The 22,610-nt window shown below is 40.7% G+C and overlaps 3 protein-coding genes and 2 long non-coding RNA genes across 7 annotated transcripts; 3 read left to right on the forward strand and 2 right to left on the reverse strand.

The window, feature by feature from the left end:
* Positions 1-1,140: 1,140 nt before the first annotated feature.
* On the reverse strand, positions 1,141-7,128 carry nop53 (NOP53 ribosome biogenesis factor). Of its 2 annotated transcripts, none has more exons than XM_076143797.1 (12): positions 6,908-7,128; positions 6,496-6,572; positions 5,861-5,963; positions 4,513-4,715; positions 3,929-3,984; positions 3,740-3,835; positions 3,271-3,372; positions 2,986-3,153; positions 2,568-2,743; positions 2,140-2,206; positions 1,575-1,651; positions 1,141-1,438 (listed from the first exon to the last, which is right to left on the reverse strand). In XM_076143797.1, the coding sequence occupies exons 1-12, from the start codon at positions 7,102-7,104 to the stop codon at positions 1,378-1,380; spliced, it is 1,383 nt and encodes a 460-aa protein (XP_075999912.1). In that variant the 5' UTR covers positions 7,105-7,128; the 3' UTR covers positions 1,141-1,377. The 2 variants fall into 2 exon arrangements, with proteins under 2 accessions (XP_075999912.1, XP_075999902.1); XM_076143787.1 differs by having other exon boundaries at positions 5,861-5,966.
* A 519-nt stretch (positions 7,129-7,647) lies between these two features.
* On the forward strand, positions 7,648-10,216 carry LOC142993139 (histone H3.3A). Its single transcript, XM_076143810.1, has 4 exons — positions 7,648-7,803; positions 8,763-8,896; positions 9,063-9,216; positions 9,314-10,216. Exons 2-4 carry the CDS (start codon positions 8,769-8,771, stop codon positions 9,440-9,442), a joined length of 411 nt encoding a protein of 136 aa, XP_075999925.1. The 5' UTR covers positions 7,648-7,803; positions 8,763-8,768; the 3' UTR covers positions 9,443-10,216.
* Positions 10,217-10,896: 680 nt separating this feature from the next.
* Positions 10,897-13,903, forward strand: LOC142993147 (histone H3.3A). Of its 2 annotated transcripts, none has more exons than XM_076143822.1 (4): positions 10,897-11,008; positions 11,919-12,063; positions 12,238-12,391; positions 12,488-13,903. In XM_076143822.1, the coding sequence occupies exons 2-4, from the start codon at positions 11,936-11,938 to the stop codon at positions 12,614-12,616; spliced, it is 411 nt and encodes a 136-aa protein (XP_075999937.1). In that variant the 5' UTR covers positions 10,897-11,008; positions 11,919-11,935; the 3' UTR covers positions 12,617-13,903. The 2 variants fall into 2 exon arrangements, with proteins under 2 accessions (XP_075999937.1, XP_075999946.1); XM_076143831.1 differs by having other exon boundaries at positions 10,918-11,038.
* A 3,880-nt stretch (positions 13,904-17,783) lies between these two features.
* On the forward strand, positions 17,784-20,977 carry LOC142991662 (uncharacterized). Its single transcript, XR_012960983.1, has 4 exons — positions 17,784-18,150; positions 18,782-18,884; positions 19,334-20,063; positions 20,291-20,977. It is a non-coding gene; the product is annotated as an uncharacterized LOC142991662 (long non-coding RNA).
* A 196-nt stretch (positions 20,978-21,173) lies between these two features.
* Positions 21,174-22,392, reverse strand: LOC142991668 (uncharacterized). The gene is made up of 3 exons (XR_012960984.1): positions 22,195-22,392; positions 21,663-21,778; positions 21,174-21,411 (listed from the first exon to the last, which is right to left on the reverse strand). It is a non-coding gene; the product is annotated as an uncharacterized LOC142991668 (long non-coding RNA).
* Between the last annotated feature and the right edge of the window lie 218 nt (positions 22,393-22,610).

Genomic DNA, 22,610 nt, shown 5'->3' on the forward strand with positions numbered 1-22,610 from the left:
ACACTGATTAACGGATAAGAAGCTTTGGCGTGGCTCCAGTCACCATGGCACTGTGTGTGTGTGCCCTTGTCAGTGTCAACCAGCAGGACATTGAAGGCAATTATGGTTTTAAGTCAGCAGGACGGAATCAATTATCACACGGCAACAGCCACAGGGCCTGATGGAGTCATTCATCGCCATATTCATCTGCTGCCATTCAGACCGAGCAATTATGAGGACATCGTAATACATAATTAACCATCATTTGCATTTAATTGACTGTGCATACTTGTGTAAGACAGAATGGACACAAGCCAGAAGTCGGCTTGTGTGCAATTATTCTTTTGTTGTCCAGTTTGTCACAAATGTTTACAGTGAGTGTAAAGGGATCTCAGGGTTTAACCTTATCTTACCTTTAACATAAAAGGCCAAGGATGATGCCATCACCACAGCGAGGAAATACTGCATGTGGTCCAATGGTGTTCTCAGACCACACCCCTCACCCCAGGGTCACATGGAGGGCTGGTTAACAGATGGTGACGGGAATGTCGTCTCAGTCCCTTGACCTCTAGGTCTTGTGGGTGCAGTCGCACATCTTGCTGGTCTTTCATTGGTTTGTGGTACAAGTATGTAAATGTACAGGCTAAGGTATTTAAGATGGCATTGTGTTCTTTCCATTTCCTGGTTTGATTTACTTTATTTCATCATGTGTATCTTTTTGGGTTTTGCTTTACATTCTCTTAGCCGTTTGGGACTCCCATGATAGCGAATGTTTCTTGTGGAAGCCTGGCCTTTAGAGATGAAGCCATGTCCTGTCATTTGTATTATTAGTCATATTTACATTAGTACTATTTGCTGTGCCTCAATTCTTTCTCCTTCAAACCCAACCATTCATGGCAGATGGCCGCCCACCCAGAGCCCAGTTCTGCCTGAGGTTCCTTCCCATTAAAAGGAAGTTTTTCCCTTGCGGCTGTTGCCAAGTGCTTGCTGTTTTGATGCTATAGAAATTAGTGGAATTTAATAGACTGACACTTGACCCTGCAATACTAAAAATCCTTAGATAACCTTTGTAGGACATGTGGGTGACACATCACTGCATCTTCTTAAATACACAGAAGCAATAATCTGAATCTCTTCAAATGCAGAACAGCAAACACACCATAATTCTCACATGCTGATCTCCAGCACCTTTTATCTGACTTTATATAACAATGTGTTAATTCTGTTGTTGTAGATGACATATTCATGTGTTGGCAGTTGTAATCACCGTGGTGAGCAGTAAAACATTTGAATGCTCTAGCAGGCACTCAACAGTCATTATGTTGTGTATACAGTCCCATTACGTTGCATTTGTGGATTTAAATGTCGCCCAGCTTCTGGAGTTCCTGTGGTCCACGGCTAAGTGATCTCTCTAAAAGCCCTCTTCTCCGCATACTTAACCCTATACCTCCTCTTGAACCTAAAGAGAGAGGGGAGGTAATAGAGAGGCAGACAGTTAGGAGATGAAACCGACAGAAGCATATCAACGCACACTGAATCTTGGTGTCACTGGGACCCTGACAGACGTTACATAACAGTGAAGCTGAGGTACTTACTTAGCTCTCTCTCTAGGTTCGATCAGGTTCCTCTTCTGCAGACTCTTGAAGCGGTCCTTGAGGACACTGCCCTCTGGCTGCAGGGCCACAGTATTACAAGAGGGGAGACAAGTACAATCGTTTTGAGACACATCTAAAACAAGCAACAGTCTCTTGGGTAATCACATTGTTACAGACAATGGTAGCAATTTTGTAAGGATAAAGGCAAACAGCAATATTGGAGAATCAATATCACAATGATCTACAAACAAAGAAAAGCTTTGGCAGCTTTAAACAATCAATTGCTTTGTTGCACAAATTTAGGTGGAGCTGCATCAAGTGAATGACACCGTCTGAACTCGTCGTCCAAACAGGAAAGTCTAAATCCTGTTTGTCTTTGAGGCTGCAGCAAACGCAAACAAATTGGGAAATTGTGCTGCGGCTCAGTTTTCCGTTTTTTCCCCCTCATTGAAAATATCATTTCTGGGTCTAACCCTCGCCATTAATGTGAATTCAGTACAAGACAAAGAACTTAATGTAAAAGCATACAAAACGAATGTCTTCATATTTAAAAAGGTTCAAATACCTTGAGCTGTCGCAGCGAGCCGGCCAACTCGTCACTCAACTGAACCTCCAGGTCCTGAGCCTGGAACCTGTAAACAAGGGAAAACAACCGATTACCAGGAAATAAATATGTCAGACCAAAATACAGAGAATATACTGCCCCCTGCTGAGTGAACAGAACACTCGCACCTTCACTGAATTAAAGACTGATGTTGAGATATTTTTGAAAAGGAGCCACACTTGAGGAGCCGGCTCCATTAATAGCTAATCTTAAGAGTAAAACTTCCTTTTCAGTTGCAAATTCCTCCCCTGTGGAGCTGGGTGACTGCTGACACTTGGCAGGATGCCGCAGTCTTACAGAACTCTCACCAACAGCTAAATGCAAAATACTACAAGAGGCTGCGCTTTTCGCCAAGTTCTATGAATGAAAGTGCAACAAAGTGTGTGTACTTTAGTCTGCCGAGGCGTCTGGGCATGGCTTTCTGGGCCTCCTGATTGGCCTTGCGTTGTTTCCTTCTCTCTCTTGTCATCTGCTCCTGCTGTTTGATGTTGGCCTTAATGGAGCGAAGCTGGAAGAGCTGCTGCCGCTGGCCTGTCTGTCGTCTTTCAGTGAGCCGCTGTTGCTCCTGAGATGATGGGAGCCAGAGAACAATTATGGTGAAGGATTAGCTTGTGAAGAGGAGCAACACCAGGCAGTTGAGCAATTTGAGACAAACTGTCACGACAAATGCAACTTTAAGAACCTTAATTGGAAGCTATTACCATCAAACTTTCACAGGTCTGATATAACTTATTTTTACCAATTGAAGATGCACATACTGCAGATGGCAGTGGACAGTGCTGCTGAAGGTCATGATTGTGTATTCACCTTAAGTTTCTCTGTCCTCTCCCTCTTCCTCTGTTTTTCAGTCTTCTTATCTGCTATTGAGATAGCTCCGACTGGCACATCGTCATCTTCCTCATTAGGAACTCTCTCCTCTTCATCCTCAACCTCTTCCTCCAACAGGCCTTCCACCTGCTCCTGGAAGACCGTCTCCTGCAGGACAAGAGCACACACACGCACTAATCAGATAACATCCAGGTGCTTCTCTGTAACTGCTTTCCACAATGGAAACCAGTTTAAAATCTCTGGAGCCGGAATGTGGATCTGTACCTCAGTGGCTGTGTCTTCTCTGTTGACAGCCAACTGTCTCTCTATTTTCCCTTCTTCCTTGTGTTTCTTTACTTCCACATCATGGGCTTCCTGTAACAACGCCTGGGTAGCAAAGGTGGTGAAGAAGAGTCAGTGTATGTCGCTTCAGCAGGACAAATATTAGTATCAACTACATATCGGACTGTGCTACTTTGGCCTGTCAATGGGAAAATCAACAGCCTTAATCCAATATTAAGGCAGACAAGTGCAGATACACGTTGCTGTACAAGACCCATGACAACTTGTAAAAAATAACTATAGCAAAATTCATGATCCCTGAACATTGGCACTCAAAGTTCTCGCACCATTAATACAAGACTTATTTACGAGACACGACATTAGCTATTATAGTATGAGACTGTAATAGCTAGGTCATGCCGAACATGGTCTGTTTCACACTACTATTTTACAATGCCATGTGCCGAGTTACCTGATGAGAGAAGAAGTCGGGATTGTAGGATCCTCCGGGAGCAATCACCTCCACCGCTGGGAGCACAGACGGCTTCTCGTTCATTTTCTCTGGACGCTGATAAACCGATGAAGCTGCATTAGTCAAACTCCAACTGACACGCACAAATATTGGTAAAACAATGATCCACTAAATTAAAATCACCCTCACCTTGACACGCTTCTTGCCAGTCTGTTGAAGGTACCAGGGGTCTGCTGTACTTTTGGCTGTAGTAGAATAAAAACATTAAATCGTTATATGTGCAGTGGTGGGTGATGTTTTAATGCATATATGCCCATATCTGTAACTACAGGCAACAATTTCAGCAAAGTCTATCATTGTCTCGTCTTATTGTTAAGGTGATCAATAACCGATCAAAGCAAATTCCTGATCTCATTTGTAACTGGTGAGGTTTGCAGCAAGTACGGTGTGGTCACCTAAATTCAGCTCTATATATTAAAAATTACATTTAAAACTGGTCTGGTCTTGAATTTCACAGAATACTCTCTCTTTTCCTTTCATATCTTCTGATGGTGATCAGTCATAGTTCAACAGTATTAAAAACCCTCTCCAATCTCACACGCCTTTGTGCATCTATATCCTCAGATTCCAGAGCACTGTTCACACAACAGTCCCCTGGGCTTCACGAGTGTCTTCACATTCCCAATAAAGGAAATACTGTGAGCGCAAGGATGGAATCATCACTGGATGGACAGACGAATACACAGCCACAAACGCACTCAGTGAACACTTACACTCTTGTCCCCACAGATCATAATAGTCTCTGTCTGGGTTGTTGTTGGCCTCTGACCCGGGCTTCTTAGCCAACCCTTCCACTGTTAGTCTGTTCAGCAGCCGTTTCTGTCTCCGTGGCACCACACCTTTGGCTGCCAGCTGCTCAGCCTTCTGGGCGATGCGACGCAGTTTCTTGGCATTGGGTTTCTGGTAGGCCAGCACACTGAGGGGAGGACATTACGAGCATTTAGCAGACGCTTTTATCCAAAGCGACTTACATTACCACCCAGTAAGTTACAGAGGGGGGAGCAATTGAGGGTAAGGTGCCTTGCTCAGGGGCACCTCGGCAGGGACTCGAACCAGCAACCCTCCGGTTTCAAAGCGGAAGCTCTACCACTGAGCCACTGCCTCCCTCTAGATCAATGTATTTAACATTCATGACGGATGCTTTGGCATCCAACTACACTGATAAGTTTGTATGTCCTCAGATCCCAGCAGACTGCTCACATAACAGCCTGCTGAGTAGCAGTTTGATCTTCACATTCCCAAATAGGAAATACTGGGAGTGCAAGGATGTGATCATCACAGGACACACACACCAACCTAACACACTTAAATTGACACACATGATTTGCAGAACATTTCATGATTTTCAGGGAAAACTTTTTTAGGGAAGTTTGAGCATTTTGGAGGTATATGGCATGGACAATTAAATGGAGCCTTAAGGATCTGTGTACTTAACGGTGTGCTGGAAAAATCTCCAACAGCAACTCTGGATTTATAAGTTTAGATGTTCAATGTTGTGCAACAGAAAAGGACAATTTGAAATCTGTTATTTCACATAATGCTATACTGCATACTATAAATGCATATCTGTTTCTGTGGTTACTTTCTATGGGAACACCCACAAGATACATGCAGCTTATATTATCGTGTCCATTACTTCCATCTTTTCACTGCTGAAGAAACAGCCCAGAGATGCATAAAGGCCCATTCAAAGACAGACCGGGTAGGTAAAGGCTCAATATCTCCAGAATGCTACAAACCAAATTCAAACTTGCGTGAAATTGCCATGAATCAATTTAAGCTCATGGGAAAAGTTGGTGTTGAATTTTTTAAATGTTACCTTTTAATTTATTTTTTTAATTTCAGACAGCTAATAGTTACTGGCACTGATTTGAGTAGTTACACCAGTGTACAACCCAATACTACTGAGCCCACATGTTGAACTTGTGGGTTGCCTGATTCACACAGCGTATTCAGCACACCAATGAATTAATGATGGCTAATGTTCCATCCTTCATAACCGTAACACCAGTATGGATTCATGCTGATAACAGAAGACAAGACAGTATAATGTGAACTGACTCTTTAGGCGGTGCGATGAGGGAGTCGGACTGCAGGATCAGGTCTATCCTGAGGGGACGAATCGATTTCCCTTTCCTCTTCTTGCCCTCCTCAGGCTCCTCTGCTGCTGAGAAGAAAAAAAAGTTCAACTTCAAAAACTTCTACAGCCTGACCAGGTATCCCCACAATTTTCTCTGAAATAAGTTCAACCTGTCATTCATTTCATAATCAAGAGAAGTGTCACTTTACTATTGATTCAAGTAAGGAGAGCGGCCTGGACAGAATTATTGATACCCCACATTTCAAGCAGACCATTTTCTTTAATTAGTATCACAGGTGTCTTCAATCCTATAATCATGAGTCAATCAGCTCATTTAAATGGAGAAATGGCTCTCCATGTGATTGGTCTCAATCATCATTCACTGACAACTGTACACAATTGCAGTTTTGGTCTAAATGCGTTTGTTCTCTTGCTCTTTTTTCCTTTACCCAATTTTACTTAGTATTACCTGCAACAAGACAAAGTAGTATTTAAAGTATTTCCATGCCTGGCTAATACACGATTCAGTCAATATCAGGGGACAGACAAGACAGAATGGATTGACATGTTGCCAGTCCATTGATACATAGTTTAGACACCAATCCACCATGCTTACCTGTCTGTGTGGGTTTCTTCTGTTGTCCAACATCCAAGAAGAACAAACTTTCATCCTCCTTCTCTGTCAGCAGGCCCCTATAACAAGGAAACATCAGGTCACACCACTTATTGACTGATGTAAACCCTGAAAACGTACATTTAACAAAACCATTTAGCAGTATACTTTCAAACAGTTCTAAACATAAAACCTTAGTACCTTCCTTATGCTACACATTTGCAGTTGAGTGGCAATATTGCGGAGAAAAGCAAAGATTATATTTTTCTCGCCGTGTAGGGGGGAATAAGGAGTTTAAAGGTGTAGCTGCCCAAACTACAAAAGATAAACACGCTAAGAAAAGCCAACAGCCTGGTATCTATAGCTAGTAACGGGAAGACATTCCCTCGTGTTGTTTATGTTCACGCTCTCTTACCCTGTAGTCCTCTCCTGGAGTCTGACGTCTTCAAGAAAGTCTTCTACATCGTTTATGTCGCTGTGTTTGTTCCAGTTCTTCTTCTTATTCTTATTTAAACGTTTTCGGCGACTATTAGTCAAGTCTGAGGAGGCTTTTAAAGATACAAATCCAGGTTGGGAAGTGGCCACGCGTTTCAAACGCCTGGCCGACGCCATGTTGAAAATCTAAGAGGAAAAACCTACGTTTCTTCTTCGTCTTAAATGCAAAGTTGGAGTCGGTACGAAAGCGACACCTAGCGGTCAAACAATGAAAATGCTCAATTGTCACCATGAAAATAAAAGTTTAAATCTGTTTTGTTTTATTTAAGCTGCATTTCTAGAAGAACTATACTGATTTCTTATTAGTTTGAGTTGGGGTTTATCTGTGGACAAAATTTCTCTTCATCTTATCAATAGAGATATTTTATGTATTCCTCTGATTTACAAATGTTGTTTATTACACAATTAACCTAAAACAAATTAAATGTGGTCTAACAGGCAATAATATATGATAGAAATTGTGTTTACTTTATATTTTCGAACTGAATGTCGTGCTTAACACTTTCTTCCATGACAACACCTATTTTAAAAAGCTTTTTATAAACTTAAAAAATTAACTAACCAAACTGTTATTAATGAGAAAAATAGAACTTGTTGCACGGGTTTGCATGTGCGTGTGTGCGCAGTTGTTTATCAAGTATATTGCATGTATGTAATATGTTTGTCCCAAATGCATTATGGGAAACGTGTCTCCTATCGCTTTCCTATGTTCTTTTTCCTTTTTTCCTCCCTTCATTTTATAGCGAGAACAACGCTTTAGACACTCTAGAATTAATTCCTAATTTTACGCTGAAATCTGTCGCTAAGTTTTCTGAGGTAAGTGTCACAATATCAATAACACTTCAATCTATCATTTCGTGTTGTGTTAGTTCGCCTATGTCCGTGTTTTCATATTTATTTTCGGTGAAAAAGAAAACGCAGAGCAGTCGAGCTATTATCTGCCTGCTCGGGGAGTCAGGGACCTATAAAGGACTTGTGATCTGCTCAAATTTGACTCGGAAATGCGCCTAAAGTGAGGGGTCATCTGACAAAAATTTCTTCACCAATTGCTTCCCTGACATGTCTAGTTTCGTCTCCGAAAAGTATATTCCAGTTTTATGACGCAGTTTTTATATTCTTCGATCCTTTTTATCTTCAACCTCTTGGTTTGCTACAACGATTTTTTTTCTCCTTCCCGTTTACATTCTTCCTTCGAGCAGCAGCCATTAACTTTGGGTGTGTTGGTTTGTAGACACCGGGCAGCCAATGTGGGCGGGGTCGCTGGCTATTCCTAAGAAATAGCTCATTCTGAATAAAAAACTAAGGCTTCTGTGCAACCGGCGAATGCAGAGTGAAGAAACGAACAAACCCCTGTTCAGCGCGCAAGGGGCGGAGTTCGTCGGACTACCGTTCCGATGCTATTGGGGGAAATGCTTAGTTCCTCCCGCCCCTCTTTCTCCACCAGAGAATGTTATTGGTCGAGGCTATACAGAGCTCTACTCCGATTGGCTGCTTTTGCCGTCCTCTTTCTTCAGTGATTGCATAATCTGCCTTGGATACAGTTGGACATAATACAGGTTCCTGGTGCGGATTTGTTTTTCCGAGTCTTCTCTTAATGAGGATTAGTAACAGTTAAAGTGAATTAAAACTTTAAAATCATGGCAGACACAGGTGGCCGACTTAATTTTAGCTTTGACATCCTGTACCTGCAGACTGTTGTATTAAACATACACCTGAAAAATACTGAACTGTGACCCTGCTGAGGCAAACCTTATGTGCCCTCATGTGATCTGTAGTGAAAAATGGCCCGTACCAAGCAGACTGCCCGTAAGTCCACTGGAGGCAAAGCTCCACGTAAGCAGCTGGCCACAAAGGCTGCCCGTAAGAGTGCCCCTTCCACTGGAGGTGTCAAGAAGCCTCATCGTTACAGGTGAGAGCACATACCGTGCTTCTATTTGTACAATGCTGAGAGGCTAACAGTGGTGTTCAAAAAGGGTACGAGTTGAGTATAAGTCCATGAAAACAATTTAAGAAGTTATATTCAAGCAGGAAAACATCCCTCCATGTATTTATTTGATGCCTCTCCTCTCTTTTAGGCCTGGCACTGTGGCTCTGCGTGAGATCCGTCGTTACCAGAAATCCACTGAGCTGCTGATCCGCAAGCTGCCCTTCCAGCGCCTGGTGAGAGAAATCGCCCAGGACTTCAAGACTGATCTGCGTTTCCAGAGTGCAGCCATTGGAGCTCTGCAGGTCAGTGGCACTCACCGTAGATATTTGATCATTTTTATCTAATGCCATGATTCACTGCCTCCTAATGTTCAATGTTGCCACTCTCTGCCGCCTGCAGGAGGCCAGCGAGGCCTACCTGGTGGGTCTTTTTGAGGACACCAACTTGTGCGCCATCCACGCCAAGCGTGTCACCATCATGCCCAAAGACATCCAGCTGGCACGTCGTATTCGTGGGGAGCGCGCTTAAAATTCTTTCTTTGTATGCTGTACTCTTGTCCACTCTTTCCATCCCCTTCCCTTCTCTATACTTAGTTTGTAGTTTGGTTTGAGGTTCTCTATATATCATATGATTGTGATAACCGTAAAATGTGTAATCATGTCTCTTTTGGTGCTACTAGCAGCAAGGTTTGCTTAGAAATATCTTCATGTGTTTGAAACTTTAAATCATTTACACTCCTCACATCTAACATTATAGCTCACAGGAATATCTTTTTTGAGGGTGTTTTTGCAAGTCAAGAAAATTAATCCGAGCATAGGAAATGAGCATAGGAAATATCATTAAGGTAGAGATATTTTCATCCTCTGACGGACACATCCATTGATATAATAGATCTTCAGATTATTTTTAAGTGGAAATTTGTTTTAATAGACCTTATTCATTTCCCTCTTTCTTTTTTTACAATAATGGTGTATTTCTACTGTTACGGTTAAATGTATCAAATTACAAATGTTTGATTGTTGTCAATTAGAAACTTCATTGTGCTTTGATGACACTGCATGGGTTTGACAGAATACAAGCGGCATATATGTAGCAAATCTTTGTTAATCATATTTTAATTTTTCAGTCATGTCATTATTTCCAGGTAATGTCTATGACTTTTTGTTCCTCTCTCAGGTTGATATGATGACCTATGATTTTTTTCCTACCGTGTTTGATTTGTTTTCAGTCATTTTACAGGCAAATATTTGTACTCTGGAATTCACACGCAAACAATAAATAAACAGATTCTTGTGGTTAAAACGGTCTGAGTGGAAAACCTTAATTAAACGTCTCACTGTCATATTTAGTAACTATACATCCGTCCAGGGACAAATTATGACGACCATTAAGACTTTTAAGATAGTTTATTTATCAAGTTACATGCAATTACTTCAATAAAACTTGAACTTAAATTTATCAATTACACCATGCAGGTAAAATAGCACAAATTTAGACTCACATACAAATAATTACAACTGCAAAGCAGTTTTAATGTATTTACTATAAACTGCAAACTTACTACCAAAACAACGTGGGGGGGAGGATTACTTTTTACATAGCAGCCGTGTGTAAATAACGAATGCTACAGTACATTTAACTAAAAGATAGCATTACAGTAACACAGTACAAACAATAGCTAAGAAAGAAGAAAAAAAAGCTAGTTTAACCTCCACAACCGAGTCTTCTGTTTTTACTTTGGACAAGTTTGGACGGTTCCTCATTACGCCACTTTCGATATGAACGACGAGAATAAACTTCACAGTACACGTTGAATAAGGCGAACGACGTCATCACTACTTAACATCAATATCGTCACAATTAAACGGTTTTACATTAAGATCGATATAATAAAGAAAAAGTTCCGTCTTGTTCAGCGTCGTGTCAAAAATGTCCCACAACTGAGAAATGTTGTGGATACTGTTGCATTGTGGGACAGATGATTGACGCGGCGGCCATTTTCCCGCTGGACGCTGCTTCCCCATTGTGGATACGAAGAAGAAAATAGAGACAAGCTAAACATTTCCCACGTCTTCTACGCGTACTTTCCCTTTGGTAAGCCTCTCTAAACACTCCACCGTGAGCGTGAGTGAACTTTTTATTTTTACGCTTCACATTAGTGCGTTTCTTAGCACGTTTAACAGAGAAAAACCTTAGATTTTGTCGTGTATAAAAACAACAAACACGACTGAGGAAAGGACGGCAAACGCAGTCTTTCCGCTGCCGTTCACATGAGGGGAAATCTCTTTCAAATTATGCGCCGCTTCACCTCGGTTCTACGCAGCCGTTAGAGACAGTTCAGCTGCCCAATGTGTAAAAATGAATTCTTTAAGATGTCTTCTTTCTTGTTGTTTCATTTTCCGATAAGCTGGCGAAATGGTCGTTCGTGAAATTGTAGTTGTTTATGTGCTACGCTGTCGCTCTTCTGCCCTGGGTCTTTATCCCGTTTGCGCATCAAACCGCCGCCATCATTAGAGCGTGGTGGGCGGAACACACAACAGTGGAAGCGAGCTATAGAGCCCACCCACTTTCACAGCTCTGCGCTCTGATTGGTTAGTACTCTGTATTTATAGACACGCAAAACTCTACCAGCCAATAGCAGGTTGTTTTGTCTTTGATTGACGTGTTGTCGGGCTTGGTAGCGTTCGGAACGTCTTCAATGTTTTCATACCTAAAAGTTTACTTATTAGAAGTTGTCTGGTTCTATAACTTTTACACAATATATTTTCGCTTTCTTCCGTTCGCCTTTGAGCTTAGAAAGCATTCTCAACAGAGACATATCACTACAAATGAATACACATAGAAAAAGAAAATGGAACAATTTCACAGTCATAAAAACATTTTTGCTTTCACCTGTTCTTGTTATTTTTTCAATATTGGTGTGATTAGGTCAATAAAACAATAAAAGATTAACATGAAATGGAAGAAGCTGTTATTTTTGTAGTAATTTGTCCATCTTTCTCAGGTGATCTGAAATAAGCAATGGCCCGTACCAAGCAGACTGCCCGTAAGTCCACTGGAGGCAAAGCTCCACGTAAGCAGCTGGCCACAAAGGCTGCCCGTAAGAGTGCCCCTTCCACTGGAGGTGTCAAGAAGCCTCATCGTTACAGGTGAGAGAGAAAGAGACTAATAGTGTGCCAGATAAATCTCTATATGGTTCTATCTGCTTCGTACCCTTCACTACCTGATGTTTTGCCACTCTCGTACTCGCTTATACCTGTTAAACTACTAAACGCATAAACGTACATGTTCACAACAAAAGTTTTTATCTATATGTTGTGAAGGCCTGGCACTGTGGCCCTGCGTGAGATCCGTCGTTACCAGAAATCCACTGAGCTGCTGATCCGCAAGCTGCCCTTCCAGCGCCTGGTGAGAGAAATCGCCCAGGACTTCAAGACTGATCTGCGTTTCCAGAGTGCAGCCATTGGAGCTCTGCAGGTCAGTGGCACTCACCGTAGATGTGTGCACAATAAATTCAATATAATGTTTTAAATAATTCTAAATCCCAGTTGCTTCATTCTCTGCCGCCTGCAGGAGGCCAGCGAGGCCTACCTGGTGGGTCTTTTTGAGGACACCAACCTGTGCGCCATCCACGCCAAGCGTGTGACCATCATGCCCAAAGACATCCAGCTGGCACGTCGTATTCGTGGGGAGCGCGCTTAAACGCCCTCTACTCCTGGTCTTTCTCTTTTTCACCTATTCCTGCCCTTCCTTCACCAGTATGTCTCTCCGTCCCTTTGTCCCTGGCCTGCCCTACCCCACCCCCCACCCCCCTGTTTTATTAGCGTGTAGAGGAAAACTGATTATATTATGAAAAAAGTGTATAGTTGTGTTTTTTTCTTAGTGCTCTTGCCAGCAGATTTCTAGGGTACTCTCATTTTGTGCATGTTGCAGGTGTTTGGTGATGAGATCTCGTCACGTACAGATATCTCCTTCTTTGCACTGTTTCTACTCTGCCTCAGGACACACAGTGGTTTGGGGCTTGCAGAAGGAATCCGTATAAACCCGGTAGGGACAGACAGGAGGGGAGGACGGGTATATGTCTGCTGGGGGACCGATGTCTCTTCTGTGCAGCAAGGTGCTAGAAGAACTTCCCCGGTCCTCTTCTCCTGCTACTTATCCACTGTCGGCCCTCACCAATGTGCAGAGACCACATGGCGTGCTGGTCTTTTCTCATAGAGGCTGAGGCTGGAGTGTCTGTCCCCGCTCTCATATCTACAGTAAATTATACACAATCCATCAGCATCTTTAGAGACGTTATTTTTATGATTACCATTTTAATTATTCTTATTATTTGTTATGTGGTTTATTTTTTCAGTAACAAAAACTGGGGGATTTTTTTCACTGCAGAACAGTTTTTTTCAATTACATGGAATTTGGGAGACGAATCAAACATAATTTTTTACACGGAACAAAAACAGATTTGGAAGATTTTATTTCTACTGATATGTGAATCTACTGAATTGTTTTGGCAACCAAAGTTGGATCCTGATCCTCTTACTGTTTTCCCTAATTGACAGAAGAGTTTTATCCCATTTCGTTTGGTGTTCAAATTGGCTTCATCTACTAATAATTTAAGCCAAAGCTCGACAACTGAATATAAATGCATTGATATTTTTTAGAAGTGTTTCTTGTAGAAAAGTTCTCAACAAAACCAATCGTTCTCATTTTGTAAAAACAACAATGGATTGAAATGTGAACGTCTATTATAAATCAGTGTTACACAATGAATAATCCCCCCCACACACAGACACACACACACTTCTCTTTTCTCATCAATCGTCGCTCATCTGTGTACCGTTTCTCAGGTGGACTCGTCACCCTTTTTAACTTAAGTTTTTTTTTCCTCAATTTCTTTTTTTTAATGTTGAGGATGTTTCAATTAAATGATGTTTGTAATTTCCAGCTTTGTCATATAAGGTGGTAATAAATGGATGTTACACACACACACACTGCCAACTTTTCTCTTATTGCTACATGCCAGTTTCAGCAACTGATACGTTTAGTTTGAGGGTTTAGAGCGCATTAGGTGTTAATTTTAAGACTACTACTATAATGCAACAATAATTAATATAGTTTGTAGAGGAAAGTTCTTCATACAATTGCACACAAAATCAGTCCACAACATGAAACAAGATGAGACACATTTATAACATAACAAATTCAATTCTATTTCACCGCTAGATGGCAGTAACACGCTGCTAAATCACCACACACTCGCATACAGCAAGACACTGGACACACTGGACCAGTTTTCATTTATACTACAATAATAAAAGCACACCGGGTATTTATGCATTTTCATTATTTTAGTTTGAATGCATAAAAACTCTATCCAAAAATAATTAGTACAGTGTTGTTTTTGTGAATTTTCGCACCCATGGACACAAACATTTTGAAATTTCCTTTTATTTCTACTCTAGAAATGGACCAAAAGTAACTTTATCCTGTACTAGTTGACAAGAGATCACTAGTTATTTAATGAGAAATCAGTATTTTACATTTTATATAAGAGACTATTTAAGGATGTTTTCTGTTCCTGCTACAGGAATTGATCTACACCATAAAACATACACCTACATTCACACACAGACAAAATTACAATTAATATTTCATTCAGAGTTGTTATCGCCTCCCTCCTCAGTGTTTCATTACATCCTTCTACTTCCTTGATTACAAGGGATAATGCCATGCCCTCAGCCATATTCATTACAATGAAACACACATCGATAAAGTCACATCTAATCAAACACTGTAATCCTGTTGTTTTGAATGGAAATCACACACAAACACACACACACAAACACAGACACATACACAAACACACACACACATAAAAGAACACAATCAAGCACGGTCACATGGTCAATCAACCCTATTCTCTTCCATATAGAAATGTGATTTTAAAACTACATATAATAATTCAGGGTCACTTGTCACTCCAACTAGATTGCATAGCTGAAGTGATTTAAGTGAATGACAAATCGAATAACCAATAACCAATACAAATGTGACAAATGTGAAAGGGTACAACTATATCATATGAGCTGTCTCAGTGATGTGAAAATGCCTTTACTCAGTGAACTTCTCTTCTCTTCTCTTCTCTTCTCTTCTCTTCTCTTCTCTTCTCTTCTCTTCTCTTCTCTTCTCTTCTCTTCTCTTCCCTTCTCTGCTCTTGTCTTCTCTTTGTCAGTATTTATGGAATTATTTTGTTCTTTTTAACTAAAACAAAGACATCATATAGGATATACATGTAGGATTAAAGCACCATCATGGCAAAAAACAGATTCCTTCCAGATTTGGACCTGTACACTTTGGGCAAAGCCCGGAGGAACGAAAATAATGATGAATCAGGATATAGGTTTGTTTGGACCTAATGGGAGAAAAGGCTACAAATTCAGGATAAAGGAATCTTCCCCTGCACTGTATCAATAGTGATAAGACCTGAAGATCATTATTTTCCTCTACTAGTGATGTGTATATATGAATCTTGTTAAATATGGAGTGTGATGTTATGGCTTGGATGATGAAGATGGGAGAGTAATGATGTCACCACTCAAACTGGTACATGCATAGATATCCTTTTGTCTTTGTCCATGTGTTTCTGTTTTTTTGTGTGCGTATACAATTGTGTGTTCACCTTCCCCAAGGTCTGCGCTGTGCAGCTCCATCTGTGGCACTCAGGGGATTACAGCCAATCTGTCTGTCTGCCGCTCCAAGTGCTGACCGACAGAGCAGCAGCAGATTAACACAGCGCTCCGGTGGTGGTGGTGAAGCAAGAGCAATTGAGGAGAGGGAGAGAGAGAGAGAAAAAAAGAGGGGTGTACAGTGTGTGTGTGTGTGTGTGTGTGTGTGTGTGGAGGTGCGTGATAAGTACCAAACTGGTACACTTTCTGTGCATTAATGGATATTTATGTGTTTGGGGAAAGAAATAGTGCAGATATGTAGATGTACAGTAAATGGCAGGTGGTGAGGGGAGGGGGGGAGACTAGCAGCTCAATATTGACATATGGAATCTACAGTTTGTGTAGTGTGTAACTAGAGTGAGGTTTTTGCACTTTTATACGATGATATCAAGGGGAGTTATATTTTCAGTTATATGTTTCTTACACAAAATAGTCAAATCCCTTTTCACCATCACATCCAGATGTTTTGAGTATAATTTCATACCAATTCCATCAACATTCATCATGACATGACATGATGCTGCAGGGTTGAAAGAGTTGAAGCCACAGATATTCAGTGGCTCCATCAGCTAAAGAACATAGAACCAAAGAACTAATGTAATATCAATAATCATAAACGAGGTGTTTTCTGATATAGGAAGAGGAATCTAACAGCTGAACACAAAGAGAGATAGGGGTGGGGGTGGGGGGTACTTTTGGGATTAATACTATTCAACCACCAACACAACCTCTGAGTAAACTTGCAAGGTTGCAGTACAGCCTACAGTGTATATACTGTATATATTATTTGAGCTCATATCAGCTGTGGAGGATGTTTGGACAATCCAGGAAATAATTTAATCAACTCTGATTTAGATTGTGTGCTTTTCTGGGTGTTTACAAGTTTAAAAAAATCAACCCTTATAGGCCAGTTAAAGAGTGATTTTATCGTACATCGGCACAGTAAGTGGACACCAGCTCGTATCTGATTGGATTTGAGATAAAGCCAATCCTCTGTTCAGGTGCTACACAGGGCTGTGAAAGGGCAAAGGTCAAAAACAATATTAATAACAGAAAGATCCCCTTGCAGAAACACACACACACACTCACAGATTAAACCATGTTGAATGAGCGTCTGACACACTCACACAGCCAGAGACAGTGTGTCTGTGTCCCAATAGGCACTCCAAAGTGTGCAATTTAGGATACAAGTGCAGGAGTGTGGATTCCAATACAAATAAAGTTTACTTTAAAAAAAATTCTCTTTACATTACATTACATTATTTGGCAGACGCTTTTATCAAGAGCAACTTATATTACAGTACCACCCTTCACAGAGGGGGGAGCAATTTAGGGTTCGGTGCCTTGCTCAGGGGCACCTCGGCAGGGACTCTAACCGGTAACCCCCCGGTACCAAGCGGAAGCTCTACCCACTGAGCTACTGCCTTCTCTAAATGCATTGCAGGGTTTTGCACTTCTGGGTTTGGGACTCAATTTCCACATTTGGACTGGGACACTCAAGTCTGCAAGTCAGCATATTGAGCTTCAGCTGGAGTCACAGGTCAGTATGGCAGGTTGCTACACAGTCACATGAGAAGAAGAAGAAAAGAAGAAGGAGGGAAGCTAAAGGTTTAGCAAATACTTAGAGTTTCATTAATAAAGGCAGAGGGGGAACAGAGATGTTGTGATCAAAAGAAGCCGATGAAGTAACACATTCTCCTTTCCTCCTATTCCAAATGCATATGAGATTGGATACCAGAGTATGAGTATGCGTATGTGTGTGTGTTCTGTCCCCTGTTGCAGCTCCTCTAGTCACACTGCTACCAAGTGTATCTCTCTCTCTCTCTCTCTCTCTCTCTCTCTCTCCCTCTCTCTCTCTCTTGCTCTTCCATTTTCTATCACACAATGGTATTATAATACAACACAAATGTAAACCAAACAAAAGCATTTTACAATTGATAGAACTGCCAGCTATGTGACTTTAAATACCTGGTTTATAACTTTTCTAAATATTCATATCCAATCAGATGATATTGAGACAAACATCCAGATATCATTGTTTTTAAAAACAGAGACCTGCATAGTGTGTGTGTGTGTGTGTGTGTGTGTGTGTGTGTGTGTGTGTGTGTGTGTGTGAGGCTGTTTGTTCCTGTTATCTACGGTGGCCGAGAACCGCCACCGCTGCAAATAAAAGAAGCGCTACAAAAATAAAAAAAGCTGGTGTGCAAAAATTAAAATCTGGTGCAAAAATAAAAAAGGCGATGCATATAAAAGAAAGTCTGCAAAAAAGAAACGCTACTGCAAATAAAAGAAAGTCTGCAAAAATAAAAACGTCGGTGCAAAAATAAAAACGTCGGTGCAAAAATAAAAACGGTGATGCAAATAAAAAAGCCACAACGGAAGTGGGTTACCGGGGACTGTTTTTGCCGATGCACCTGTGTGAGTAGAAGACGACGCCGACGCACCTGTGTGAAGAGAAGAGGACGACGACGACGAAGAAGAAGAAGCTACAATAGGAAAACGAACTAGAAAGTAAGTGAACATGATAGTGTTTAATGTCGCTACGTGTACTTTTTAATGTGTTATTTGGTTAGGCCAGGTAACCCCAGGTTTGAAGTTGAACTGGAGAATGCCGGTGTATTGTTAGCTTCGGCTAACACGGGGAGACCACTAACGAGTCCGGCCAGATGTCAGTTTGACATCATAGCTGGAGTTTGAGTTATTGGATGACATCATTTTGTTAGCGTGATGACATCACGAGTCCGGCCAGATGTCAGTTTGACATCATAGCTGGAGTTTGAGTTATTGGATGACATCGTTTTGTTAGCGTGATGCCATCACACTCATTTAAGTAGCTTCAGATTCAAACAGCTTCAGCAGCATTGGAGACACACTTTCTGGACCGACATCTGACTGTGACTCTGTGAGTGAGCTCGTCTTGTGGTGACCATCTACAGTGAAGACAGGTTATTACTGTCGTTGTTGTTGTTGTTTGTATCATTAATAATCATGCTAACAATAATCTAAGGCGTGGGTAACAAAAGTTATGTGGATGAATGAAGTTTAAGCTGTGTGGGGTGGCCAGGGACCTTTGAGAAAGTACCATGACCATAATGTCATATTGAATCCTAAACTTGACTGTTTTTGCTTTGTCATTTACCAGATCATGTTTTGTCCATTCTGTGGGGTGAACCTTCCATCCGTCCTAATATATTGTGGCTCATGCTGTAGAAATGTCAGGTTCCTAAGGAGTCTTCAAGATGAAGGTAAATTTCTTTCTGACAGTTAATGAGGTTCTTAAACATGATGGATTGCAATGTTTTTTCAGAGAATATACTGTCTGTTAGTCATGAATATACCACTTCTTATGGTGAAATCCATAACGGAGGCATGTGGAATACAATGAATTTGAAGACATGAAAAATTAAGAAAGTGTCTTAGTCTAGTAGGCTACTGATCCCTGTAAAAAATCCTATGCAACAATTTTGAATGTTTTGCACTGTGCTACTTTTATATAAAGACATTTTCAATTAATTAATTTTAACAAGTACATTGAATAGCTTGATTCCTCAATAACTCTAATCACTAACTACCATGTCACCCACACATGATAATCTAAACAATCTCATTTATTCACCTCTGTAAAAATTGAAAATGTTTATTATGCAGTTCATCATTTGGCCTCTAATATAGTGTTCTCCGTCCTACCCCTCAGGTCCTGAAGCTAGTACTCCAGTGGATGAACTTATCCAAAAATATTTCACAGAGGGCCATAGTTATGAAATAATAGTGGACTTACTGAAAACCAAACACAACATATCAGTCAGTTTTCGCAATCTACAAAGAAGACTAAAACATGCAAGCCTGACCAGAAGGATCAACTACACTCCAATTGCTACTGTGCAGGCAGCTATTTCCGAGGAGCTAAAGGGATCAGGCCAGCTTTTAGGGTATAGAGCGATGTGGCAGATTCTGAAACAGAAACACTCTCTTGTCGTCAGACGAGACGATGTGATGCGCCTAATGGCAGAGCTGGATCCATGTGGAACAGAGAATCGCTGCAGACGTAGATTTGTTCGAAGGGCATATCATTCAATGGGACCAAACGAAGCCTGGCACGTTGATGGGTATAATAAATTAAAACCTTTTGGAATTGGCATGAGTGGCTGCATTGATGGCTTCTCCAGAAAAATTATGTGGCTGAATTGTGGAAAGACGAACAACGACCCTTCAGTAATTGCTCAAAACTACATCAACTGTGTAGTTGAGCATGGAGTTTTTCCAAAGCGGCTCCGCACAGATTGCGGCACTGAAAATGGAATAATGGCCGCCATTCAATGTACCATGAGATCAGAGCATGCAGACGAGTTTGCAGGAGCTTAAAGCCACATGTATGGCACTTCAACATCCAACCAGCGGATTGAAAGCTGGTTCCGGAAACAAAGGTTTCTGTCACTTTTAATTCATTTATGTTTTACTTGACCCTGGATTATTGTATTTGCTGTATGCATTTATATTATTTCTGTTTAATGTATATTGCTGTGCTTTTTAAAGGAAAGGGTATATTGTAGTGAAATCTCCAAAAGGCATGAGTCAGTAGTAAGTGGACTTGTACATTAATCTAAACCTCTTGAAGAACGATGACCTGGATGAATTTGTGTTTTCTATCTAGGAGCCAATTTTGGATGGATCTGTTCAGTGACTTGAGGGAGAGGCATCTCTTCAATGGCAGCCCTGCAAACACAAAGTTCACCTCCTGGAGTCACCTTATTTATTATTAATTACGTAAAAACTGAAATAATGTGGTGCTCTAAAATGTGTGTACTTGAATGCATTTGAAAATATTTTGTAACATTTTGATTATAAAATTTAAGATTCACAATAAAGTTTTCCCTCATGTGCAATGCTTTCTCTAATATTTGATACTTAGTTTAACCTAAGATCATTGCTTGTCTTTGGGTCTCTGCATCCTTGTCCTGTAAGAAACTCTGGAGATAATTGTAATGACCATGAAAGTGAAACTTAATTGATGTGTTGCTCAGTGTGAACACTTTCCTGTACTTGCTCCTAGTAATTGTGGTTTCCCAGCATCTGCCCAAACCCTGAACCACATCACCAGCATCATGCCAGTGCCAGCAACTCCTGCTGGGGATGAGCATGAAACTCTTTTTGGAGAACTGCAACGACAGAGTGGTGTAAGAGCTCCTTTGCAGTGGGAATCAGCTGTAGAGAACTACATCACCCTGAAAAACATGGCTGGTCTGTAAAAATTTTAGGGACATATTTGTGTTGTGACAACACCAAAACAAACTTCTTTTTATGTGTCGTATTTGCTGCTGCTGTATATTGCTGCTGTCATTTTCCTCTCTCCCCTGTCATTTGGCAGAGGCTTTTGTCCAAAGCAACGTACAAATGTCTGTAATAAAGTTGTCTATGCCTGAAAAAATCTTAAAAAAAAAAAAAGAACAGTCTGTAGTTTTTTTATTTATTTTTTATTTAAAGAAAAAAGCTGAAGCTGCAAGCACATTCCTGATATCAAATACAATAAAAATGTGCGGTGTTGACAACAGTCTATTTGCAATACAAAAAAATAAAAATAAAATGTTTAATATAATGTACACAAACATGGATCTCTAGGTCAGAGTGTGACACATTCTTTTAAGTAGTTTAAGCCTTGATTGTGTGACAATATTTTCAGACAAGGCTAAGTGTGAACGATAGACTATGTTTCGGAGCTACAATTACCAGAGCTGCTGAATCAGTGCTTGACTCTCCATCTGCAGGTTCCCATATCTGGAAGTAAAAAACAATATATCAGTGAGCACTTCAAATTTGATTGACAGAACTAGAGCTGAACAAATTTGAACATAAATATTGAAGTTTGTAAAATATGTGTAGGCCAGGACACTGCAACATTTACTGTAATTTAAAATGCTATTTTGGCACGTTTCATCAGAAACATGGCTTCTATGTAAAATCTATAAACATTTTCAGACAGAACTTACAATATAATCAATGTAAGACACAACAAATGTGGCACTCACCAATGTATCAGCTGCACTGAATTCTGCAGAGCTTGGACTCATGATGATCACCTCTGAATCCGACTAAGTAGTTTCGGAGGCTGCTGGTGTCCACAAAAAAGACAATACATTATGATCTGCAAAAAACAAACAAAAAAACAAGTATCATTAGGTTGCTTTGGACTTAAATTGCATGAACATTTTAGCCGTCAGTTCAATACCTCAATCTGACATTATGGTCATGGTATTTTCACAAAAGTCCCTGGCCACCTCACACAGCTTAAACTTCACATTCATCCAAATAACTATTGTTACCCACGCCTTAGATTATTGTTAGCATGACTATTAATGATACAAGCAACAACAACAACGATAGTAATAAGCTGTAGCCGTCAGTTGCTTCCACTCTCGTTAGTGGTCTCCCCGTGTTAGCCGAAGCTAACAATACACCGGCATTCTCCAGTTCAACTTCAAACCTGGGGTTACCTGGCCTAACCAAATAACACATTAAAAAGTACACGTAGCGACATTAAACACTATCATGTTCACTTACTTTCTAGTTCGTTTTCCTATTCGTAGTTTCTTCTCGTCGTCGTCGTCGCCGTCTTCTTCTCCTCACACAGGTGCGTCGGCGTCGGCGTCGTCTTCTACTCACACAGGTGCATCGGCAAAAACAGTCCCTTGTAACCCACTTCCGTTGTGGCTTTTTTATTTGCATCACCGTTTTTATTTTTGCACCGACTTTTTTATTTTTGCAGACTTTCTTTTATTTGCAGTAGCGTTTCTTTTTTGCAGACTTTCTTTTATTTGCATCGCCTTTTTTATTTTTGCACCAGCTTTTTAATTTTTGCACACCAGCTTTTTTATTTTTGCAGCGCTTCTTTTATTTGCAGCGGTGGCGGTTCTCGGCCACCGTAGTTATCACTCGTAAACACAGTACTGCAGTAAACACGCAGATTGACATGTTAA

This window comes from Genypterus blacodes, unplaced genomic scaffold (assembly GCF_046128005.1).
Source record: "Genypterus blacodes isolate CSIRO-AG114 ecotype Tasmania unplaced genomic scaffold, CSIRO-AGI_Gbla_v1 ptg000003l_1, whole genome shotgun sequence".
Lineage (NCBI taxonomy): Eukaryota > Metazoa > Chordata > Actinopteri > Ophidiiformes > Ophidiidae > Genypterus > Genypterus blacodes.